Genomic DNA, 10866 nt, shown 5'->3' on the forward strand with positions numbered 1-10866 from the left:
CAGACAAAACATCTTTTACAACAATGACCGTCTCCAAATGTTGGCAATAGCTCACATGGCCAAGAGCTAAGGAGAAAATTTGAGAGGCTACACAGCAAATTATCAATAATTCAATATTACAGTAACTCTGTAAACTTGAGCTGATTTTTGTCCGGACTCCACCAAATTCACAAAAAATGAGAATATAGAACTATATATTAGTAATGAGAACACCCTTATAATTGCACATTCTTTTCTTTCGTACCAGAAATTATTACCTGATTCTTGATCTCAAGTAGCCTGGGGGAAAGTAGAATTTGTTCCAGGGTATCAATGGTAATGAGAAAGCAACCGATGACATACAATAACAAAAGTAGGTCTGACATGGCAAATTATTGAATGTTTGTCCTCTTGAGTCCTTATTTATTTGAATACGGAGTTGTTAAAAAGTCATACATTGGTTGTTTATTTTTTAGAGAAAACATGCAGTGGTAAGCCAGGTAAGGTAATTTTGTTGTGATTAGCCTTGTGTATTATTTCCAGTTGTTGAATTTATGGTCTGTTATCAGTTATCCAAGTCTTAGACTACCATCTCTGAGTCCGGATTCTTCAAAATCCAAGGTCTTTTTCAAATAAAATCTAGGTCTTTGTTCTGACAGATACTATAAAAATAATTTTCTAGACAGATTTTAAATAACAAAAAATAATTTTATTTTGAAAAATATCAAACCATAATAATTTGATGGAATACATTCATTGCATAACAATATAAGTAGAAATATATAAATATATATTAGTTAAATCAACAACCCATCACTATTTTCCCATTTGATATTTTATTTATTTAGGACCTGGGAGAATAAAATAATTTCAAGTTACATCTGCCCCTATTAAATATTTCATTCATAAATCATCTTTTTTTTTACATTAAAGTTCATTCTTTTATACTTTAATGACTTTTTACAAACTTCAAGAAACTTGGACAGGAAGCAAACAGAAATGTCATAAATGGGAGATAAACTCTAATTGGTTATTGAAAGGTGGAAGGACCTTTATTTAGATGTCTGGATTAAGTTTTTTTTGTGGGATTTGTGGGTTTTTAAGGTAACATGACTCAGGAATTAATGATTAAAATGTTTCCTGATAAGGGAAAGAATGGTTCAAATTTTAGTGAAATTAAAAAATTCAACTTTTTTCCCACTCCCCTATTATAAAACAATTGAAAGTTATATTTCAATGTGCAGTTTTAAACTTTATCTCCTCCTCAAACAGGTGGATTTTATTCTTTCATACTTGTCAGTTTGGTATTCAATTGTTAAATTTATGAAACTAGTAATATTAAAGAGGCAAACAGTTTCTGCACAAAAACTCTTAAAAGTAAACAAAAAATATACAAATTTCAATAGATCTCCACCCTCTGAAGTTGAAAAGTTATGATTTAGTTTAATTTTATACAGTACACTTTTTGATCACAACTTTATAAAACAATAAACATCTAATAAATATTTGAAATTACTTGCTTTTAATTGATATAAACCAAAACTAGAGGCTCTCAAGAGCCTGTGTCGCTCACCTGACTCTACTTGGGTTTAACAAAAAAAGATATTAATCATAACAGGTACTTAAATAATGATTGAGGCCAAATTTGGTTTAATCTTGCATTCCATTCTGTGGTTCTCTAAAGGAAGATTTCCCTATGTTAAACTAAGTCCCTGGCTGGCGGCCATCTTGGATAATGGATCGGCTACATAGTAAAAACACTTGGTCAACACCTCATAAGAAACAGTCATGCTATGTTTGGTTTCATTCCATTTAGTGGTTCTCTAAAAGAAGACATTTGTATGTATTTCCCATAAGGTCCTATGTTAAACTAAGTCCCCTGCTGGCGACCATCTTGGATGATGGATTGGCTACAAAGTAAAAACACTTGGTCAGCACCTCATAAGGAACATTTATGATATGTTTGGTTTCATTCAATTCAGTGGTTCTTTAAAAGAAGACATTTGTATGTATTTCCAATAGAGTCCTATGTTAAACTAAGTCTGCTGCTGGCAGACATCTTGGAAGATGGATCGGCTACAAAGTAACAACACTTGGCCAGCACCTCATAAGGAACATTCATTCTATGTTTGGTTTCGTCCCATTCAGTGGTTCTCTAAAAGAAGACATTTGTATGTATTTCCCATAGGGTACTATGTTAAACTAAGTCCCCTGCTTGCGGCCATCTTGGATGATGAATCGGCTACAAAGTAACAACACTTGGTCAGCACCTCATAAGGAACATTCATGCCATGTTTGGTTTTATTTCATTCAGTGGTTCTCTAGAAGAAGTTCAAAATGTAAAAAGTTAATCGACGACGATGACGGACGACAAGTGATGAGAAAAGCTCACTTGGCCCTTTGGGCCAGATGAGCTTAAAAATGGAAAAGATAGAATAAGATTTATTAGTTCATGACACAAAATTCCTACATTAACTTGACAAAAAATAAAAGACATCACTCCTTCAAAGTTTACCTAAAAATAGATACCAGGTACATACATAAGGTCCATTAGTTTTGATTACACAACATATTATTACCTCCCGTAACAGAAACAAGATTGTCAACAATACAATCAAACACTTAGATTATAAGATTATAATAAAAAAGACACATATTAGTTCTACACTGTGAATGAAAATACCATTAAAATTTCCTCATCTGAATACAGACTAGCATATGTAATATAGTGTAATATTTGCTCTGATGTTTATTGTGGTTAATTAATTAACCTCACATAGACACTTAAGGACTTTTGACATTTATCATACATCACTTATATAGAACTTTTTTCTGACAAAGAGGAGAAAATCCAATGTTTATACATGTTCAATCATCCTAGAGATATGCAGGACTCTGAACAGTGATGGTTTGATGCTGCTACACCAACTACTTTGTCAATGCTTTTCATTTCCATGTAGAAGACAATTTGTATGTTAGAGAAGAGTGATTAACGGTTTTATAAACTTTTTATACTACAAAAAAAAAGGAGAATTGTGGATAGTAGACAGTTAACCAGATGTTGAGATTTTTATTGTTGAAATCTAAAAACTGTTCCTTTTATGTACGATGAGCGGCTTTCTTTAAATACATACAGGTCCGCAGACTCTGTATTGTTAAATACTTAACAGTAAACCAGGAACTTATTAGAGGAAAAAAGTAATGACAAAATGTTATTACAAGACCATCAGCAAAAAGACCATCGCACATCGTCATAGACCATCACACCTCCATGTCCTACAGATATATAAGATAAGTATGGTCAATGTGAAAATCACTAAGTCTCTAAAAGAAAATTGGTTAATCATTTAGAAACAATAAAAGGTTAGGCAGCTCTTAATATTAATAACTTAAATATACTCTTGACCAATCATTTTTACTATAAGAGGCTCTTATAATTAAAGTGCTTGTAAGCACTGAAAGTAAAGATTGCTTCAATTTATCTGTGGGAAGTAAAATTAAATATAATTTGGTTGTAGTTGATTTAACAGCTATTCTGTTATTCTAGACAAAGGAAGATAACCCCAATTTATAAAGACTATCTTAACAATGACATCATTTATATTTTTAAAACAGATATTAGATTCTTGTACCTTGGAAAAGTTCATACCTGCCAACTTTTCAAAATGCCCATGGGGGTTTTACATGCAAGATGGCTCTCACAGTTCTACAAAACCTTTAAAGAGGCCTCCAAATTTATTTTTATGATGTTTATTTGATTCTTCATACTTTAACAATCCTATATAAATGGTAAACTTGATTGTTTGGTTTTAAATTGAGGACAAAATTGCTCTTTCAAAATTTCAAATTGAGAGCCTCCACAGGGGAAAACCCCCCCAAATAGTGACAGTTGGCAGGTATTAAAGTTCTGCAGTTTTCTTGACAAGTGTACTATCATTGTGTGCCTTGAATATCTGAGCATATATTAAATCAATAAATTTCTGGAAATGTTCATGGATAGGATGATAGAATGTTATGATTAATGCACTATATTGTGTGTATCAAAAAGTAGTGATCAGCCTTGGAAGATTTAGATATCGTCAGTCCCATAAGGCTTTGATTGCAGTTCATGCAATCTTTACCTAAAAATGATTGGTCAAAAGCACATTTAAGTTAAATCAACCTTTTATCAGATATATATAAGAAAGTTTCAATGTATTTTTAAATAGAGCAAAAAAACAAATAAATTATCTGCAAGCGTAATATAGCAAAAAAGCTTTTTACAATGCTTAAAAGCCATATACACACACACATAAACAGTTATTCACTTTATTTGTATAAATGGACATTCGTTGTATTTGTACAAATCTCTTCTTTATAATGTGACTAGTCAGGCATGCATATACAACTTTTATGATTATTAAACGTTAGGAAAGTCCTCTCTGAAAAAGCCATCTACCAATATTCTGATAACAAGCCGTCCTTATGTATCAAAGATCGTTTATACATTTTTACCGAACATCTAATTTTATGAAAAGTTCAAAGAACTAAATAAATTATATTGAAATGATGATGAAGGTGGTTTTAACCTTTAACCACCTTGACTAACTATGAGGGTCTTGCACAGATGGTTGAGATGGTGTTTAATACAAAAAGTTAAATTTGCTAATAGAAAATTTTTTATTATGGTATTTATTATTCGATATTTTCGTTGTTTATTCTCAAGTTTCAAATATTTTGACATGCATAATATTACTAAACAAGTAACAACAAAAATATAAACTAATAAACAAATAGACCTGTGAGAATTCTGCTTCTAATAGTACAAAGTCAATTAAAATCCAATTTGAAATGAGTATTTATGGAAAAAACTACTTTGATTATAGCAAATTCTTGATAGATTCTCATGGATTCTAAAACTTGAATGTTGATTGAATCTTTATTGATTTGATCAAAATATATTTTGATTCATTTTTATATAAACATGAAAAAATCATTCTGAATCAATGAAAAGCATGCCAAATAATCTCTTGACCTTGCCTGCAGTTTTTATTTCTATTACAATAATGAGGATCATTTATTCGTCAAAAACAGCTGTGATTACAACAATGCAGCCATCATGAACAAACTTGTGAATATCTCAATGTCTGTTGTCATCAGTAAAGCCTCAGTAAATACATGTGTTTCCACTGGCCCTAACTACTATTACTTTTTTTTTTGTAATTTGTAAACAAGCAATATCAAAGAAGTACTACTTTGACATTTAAACTACTTGGAAACACAGGTGTATTTCTTTATAGGCCTTAAAATATCAACAGATGATATAAATTTAATAGATCCTATTAACACTTGTTAAAATTATTAAAAGAATGAAGGAAGTCACTAACAAAATAAATTAACTGGTTATTAACATTCAGTGGCAAATATCGGAAGACATAGGACAATTATTGTATAAATGATCTATTTGAAAAAAAGCACCCATTACTATTGGTATTTAGGGACTGGTCTATTAACACATGAGACCAAGGTAAGGCATTTCTATATCTAAACACGGTTTGGGTGTCAAATTTTTGTGCAAAGCATCACCAAACGTAGACAACCAAGCCATTGCATCTTCTAAATGAATTTTCTTTATCAACAACCCCTGCATTCTGTAATACCTATGTGTTAAAATAGAATATTGTCAATACTTAAATGTGTGAAAGATATTCTAAAATATCCCATATTATGATATAGGTGGTTACCCTTGAATCAAAAATGCCTTCCCTGGGTATCATGTATGCTTGAATGGGATATTTCTAAGCAGCTATAAGTTATCTTAGTTTTGCATCATAATTGGCATCTGTCACAAAGTTCAATTGTTTAGACTTCCTTTTCCTGTCACTTCTAGAGTTTAGGGGTAAGACCTGGTTATTGTTCATTACATAACACACTTTATTCCATAGACCACGACACATGGCGATAAGTTTCACATCTTTGACTACTTTTTTGGCAAACTTGAGTTGTTTCCTGTAAATACAGAATGGGAAAAAGTATTAGTATACAGATTATATCATAATTTGCTAAAATATAGTTTATCCCATGCTTTGTGATGAAATATGATTAAAAAATCTGTCACTGAGCTTGCTTTCAATGCATAGGGTTGAAGATGGACACATTTATTAAGATTTAACAGGTAAAAAACATTATAAGATAGATAAAAGAAAGAAAATTAATAACTGAGTTTTAAAGTAATTAAAATGAACTAGAGAGTTCCTAAAGAATGCTTTTATTTTTAAAAAAGAAAAAAAAACATTGAGTCACAGTATTATTTTTATGCATTTAATCAAATTATTTGAGTTATCTCCCCTTATTTGGTTTCTTCAATCTGTTAAAAAAATAATACCACATAAATATTATTTGTACAAGCTTTTGAAACTTCTATAATTTCTATTTGTAGCACAAATTCCATATTTTAAACTAAAGGCTTCACAGTGATCAAGAATTGCTTATCTGGCAAAAATATTTTGATACCATTTTCCTTTCTTTTTAAAAATTTGTTCAACTTAAAAAATAATCCGAAAACAAACTACTTATATATAGGTTAAGGATGCTTACCTGATTATATATTTACTCTCCTTGAAGTGACCTTGCTGCATCAGACTGAGGGCAAAGAAAAGTCTACATCTAGATATTGTAATTGGATCTGCCATCTCCATAGCAATAACCATCTGTTTAAATGAAATCTTTCCTGCAATGACAGCCTGGGAAAAATATGTATATATTTTCTTACAATTGTTTTAAATTAATACATGTACAGACAAAGTAAGTTGATTCTTTCTTTTTCAATTTATATCTAAATCAGTTTTTGTGGGCTTACAGTGTATCTCACTGCTCATTGTATTACTCTTGATAAAAAAAATCAGGACAAGTCAATTGTATTAAATTTAGTTAACTTTGTTGATAAAACCACATTTGAACTGTTTTGTAAGTAAATCTTATCTTATCTGTACCAAAACTTAGCATCTCAGTTCATTATGGTATCAACAAAATAGATAAAGTTGTTCTCTTTAAATATTATGAATCTCCTACTCTATCTATGTTTGTACTACTGCATTTTTGAACTGATTATGTAAATATTTTTGTGGGCTGTTGCTTTTCCTGATGATATCAAAAGTAGTCCTCTAAACTCCTCCTATGAAGAAAAAGAACCACCTAATTAAAATGGACAACCAGGCCAAAACATCTTCTAAATGGACTCTATATCAAAGGTCCATGTATCAGTACTTACATGAGATTCAAAGTAATCCCCTAATGAAGAGTAGGCACCACCTAATGTAGACAACCAAGCCATGGCATCTTCTAAATGCATTTTCTTTATCAACAATCCCTGCATTCTGTAATACCTATTTGTTAAAAATAGAATGTAAATACATACCATGCATCAGTATGTTAATATCAATTGTAAATTAAACAACAGAACAGTTAATTTCCTTCCCAGTACAGTATGTTTAGTATAATGAACTTTTTTTCAGTAACTCTGATTTTTAACCGGTATGTGAAATTGTTTCATGATATAATACACCAGTATTATTATTTTCCATAAAAAATTAGTTGGAGAGCCACAAAGAAATCCTATTCTGTTACTCTTAACTATGTATTAAAAGTTTTTGTCAACAGGGTAAGCAACTCATCAAATATAATTTCCAATAGCAGGTGTCAAGGCCAGAAACATGGCAATACTGTTACGTTGTACATACATGTACTAGACGATGCTTGCAAAATTGTGGTTCAATTGGGCAAGTGTTGAAACAAAGAGTTTTTAAATTTTGCAGGCAGCATGTCAACTGAGCATGAGCAAAAGTGTATATGATACGGATAGATAATGGTTTCCAAATTGTGTTATTTTCTCAAAAATTGGTGTTTTCTGGGAACAAAAATTGTTTTAAAGACAAATTTAGGAAGTACAAAACACTACATTTAAACGTCATATCACAAATATCTCCGACTTTCTATGGTTTCAGATCTAGAGGAGATGCGGCTCAATGATCTGTCTTTTCCTTAAATAGTGTAGATGTTGTATAAGTGCTAGATGTGCAATGAATCATAGGAGAAAGAAAAAACTTTACCAAGCATAATCTATTTTCTGCTTTGGATATACTGGCTGTATTTCAATGACAAAAGGCACTGCCAAACATCCATCAAATATATCAGAAAAATCTCCATCACTGGGATAATAATCATAAATAAATGAATGCCTCCTCTTAAGCCTCCTTAAAAATCTTCGTCTAAACTTAAATGACCATTTCAGTTCTGAAGTAATACATGAGGCAAAATGAGCTTCTAATTTGACAGTTGCTTTAAGAATCGGACAAATCTCGGTGGCTCCAACAGCACAGCACACTCCTGGCGTTATGTTGATTTCATTATACTTATAGTGTTTACCAACATTGTTATCTATACAAGTATCATTTACATGTGAGGAGTCACAAGGTCCATAAATGTTTGGCACTATCTTAAGCAGGCATGGATGAATTTGCCTGTTGAAAGTGTTCAGAATGAGGGCAACACCTATCTCCTCAGGTCCAAAATTGGTATCAGCTAGTTCTTGTGAATAAAACCAGTAGTCATGAATCCTCCTGTCAATCACAACATACAACAGGTAATCAGCCATCACATTCTGGAATAAAACATCATACATTAATATAATACATATTACAGTTAAAAAAAAAAAAATGGTTGCCATGATCATTTGATGATGCTGTAATAGTGTAAAGAAGTGGAAGATAGGAAGGAGTTATTTTAAACTTATAAATTGAACAGAAACTGATACCACTATAGCAAAAAAAAAAGAAAAGATGAACAAGTAAAAAAATTCCTAGAATACTAAAGAATGGGCAAAATGAACCCTACCAAAAATAAGGGGGTTTACTCGGGTGCTCCAGAAGGATAAGTATTGTAGGCAGTACCTGCTTAATATGGTAAATATGGCATTGATCCTGCAACTACAAATCTGGTGATTACTGATTAGTCTCATTAAATGGTTTAACCCCAATGAGAAGAGGAGTACACAATTTTTATAATAAACAAAACAATTAATTTTACAATGACTTAAGGCTTGTAAAAGTATGAAAAAGCCAAAAAGCCACATTAACAGACATTTCAAGGCCCCAATAAAGGTTTTGTAGGACTATTAGTATTATAAGAGCCATCTTGCATGTAAAACCCCCATGGGCATTTTAAAAAGTTGGCAGGTATGCAGATGAACTAAACAACTCTCTTTTAAATCAGCAAAATGTACTAGACTGGGTATCAAGTCCGTTCGCGCCCAATATACTTTCGCACCCTACACGTTCGCACCTTGCACGTTCGCACCCATGGTCCGTTCGCACTCTACACGTTCGCGCCCAATTTTAATTCAAATTCCAGTTGAATAATTGGAAAATCATGACTGTTGTTTTAATTGCTTTCGTGTAAATACTGAATGTATTTATAGCTTGGTATGAGTAAAAGATTGAAGATTTTAAATGAAAAACACAAAAGATAATTGTTTTTAACAGCTTGGTCCCTTTGATCTGAAACAATGAAACAGTACAATATAGCAATACACTATTATAACCAAAACATGATAAAATTTATTCAACACACAAAAAAAAAAAACGTAGTCAGAATCTCACTTCATTTTGAAACAAGTCAAAGAAACAAAGTTATAGCAATACACTAACCAAAACATGATTAAGAGTTATTCAACACAAAATAAAACGTTGACAGAATCCCACTTTATTTAGAAAGGAATATTATTTTTTTTAACAATACACTATCCAAAACATGATTAAGATTTATTCAACACAAAAAAAAAATGCTGTCTCACTTTATACACCTTATCGATATTTGTCAGCCATTACTGGATATCACACAGGTTCCCCGTAAAATTTTGACGTCATAGAATAAAATATCTGACGCCACAATGGAAAAGTGATTGTTGTATGCATCAAAAGTTCAAGCGGCCAGGTCAGCCGGACGATAAGGCTAATAGCGATAAGGTGTATTTTGAGACAACGAAAACAGTTATACTTATAAGAATACTACTTGCTAAAACTTGATTACAAAGTTATTAAACCCAAAACCAATTAAAATTGGGCGCGAACATGTAGGGTGCGAACAGACTTTGGGTGCGAAGTTTTATTGGTGTTAAAATAACATGGAAATGCCTAAAATGATAGTATTATTCAATAATATTATGTTGAAACTATTTTTTTATGTATATTGGGGTATATTGGGGTATGTTGGGGTACAATGTATATACACCTTATAGCTAATACCGGCTGACCCGGCCGCTTGAACTTTTGACGTCAACAACAATCACTTTTCCATTGTGGCGTCAGATATTTTGTTTTATGACGTCAAAATTTTACGGGAACCTGTGTGATATCCAGTAATGGCGGACAAATAGCGATAAGGTGTATTGGGGTAAAAAGTCACGCCGACAGACCAAGGCCAAAAGGTATGGCAAAGCAAAATGACTGAAGAGTGAAGTGGTCAAAAATGTTTTAGAAGTTTTTAATTTATACATAAACATCATGATCATTGGAGTCTCAGTATACGTGTATTATGACTGTAACTGATTGATTCATAATTTAGACTAGTATAAATTAGTCCACACGCACTTGTTTCTATCAATGACAACTTCATATTACACATATCTGTTGTAGTGTTGTGGGTTATCAAGTTATGGATGAGAATATCATGCTTGCTGACTTATAAATTTATCGATATCTATTGAAGATTTAAGTCAGTATACTTATTCAGTTATTACATTTCATGTGCAGCTCTCGATACTTCTATACCATTCCGTCTGCTTAAAATAAGTCCTTTCTGCGTTTTAGATTTCACGAAAATAATTTTTACAATTTCAAGCTTTTAAACTAC

The 10866-nt window shown here is 31.7% G+C and overlaps 1 protein-coding gene across 1 annotated transcript; it reads right to left on the reverse strand.

Annotated features, from left to right (window-relative positions):
* Positions 1-5476: 5476 nt before the first annotated feature.
* Positions 5477-10830, reverse strand: LOC143075591 (uncharacterized). The gene is made up of 5 exons (XM_076251059.1): positions 10754-10830; positions 8067-8617; positions 7229-7343; positions 6556-6701; positions 5477-5967 (listed from the first exon to the last, which is right to left on the reverse strand). The coding sequence occupies exons 2-5, from the start codon at positions 8609-8611 to the stop codon at positions 5772-5774; spliced, it is 1002 nt and encodes a 333-aa protein (XP_076107174.1). The 5' UTR covers positions 8612-8617; positions 10754-10830; the 3' UTR covers positions 5477-5771.
* Positions 10831-10866: the final 36 nt, after the last annotated feature.

The sequence above is a fragment of the Mytilus galloprovincialis genome, chromosome 5 (assembly GCF_965363235.1).
Source record: "Mytilus galloprovincialis chromosome 5, xbMytGall1.hap1.1, whole genome shotgun sequence".
In the NCBI taxonomy this organism is placed as follows: Eukaryota; Metazoa; Mollusca; class Bivalvia; order Mytilida; family Mytilidae; genus Mytilus; species Mytilus galloprovincialis.

Coding starts and splice junctions, on each gene's coding strand:
- LOC143075591 (XM_076251059.1), bottom strand. CDS start 8,611: ATGGCTGATTACCTGTTGTATGTTGTGATTGACAGGAGGATTCATGAC. Junction 7,344..8,066: donor CAGAAAATAGATTATGCTTG/GTAAAGTTTTTT, acceptor TTTAACAAATAG/GTATTACAGAATGCAGGGAT. Junction 5,968..6,555: donor GAGAGTAAATATATAATCAG/GTAAGCATCCTT, acceptor CTGTATTTACAG/GAAACAACTCAAGTTTGCCA.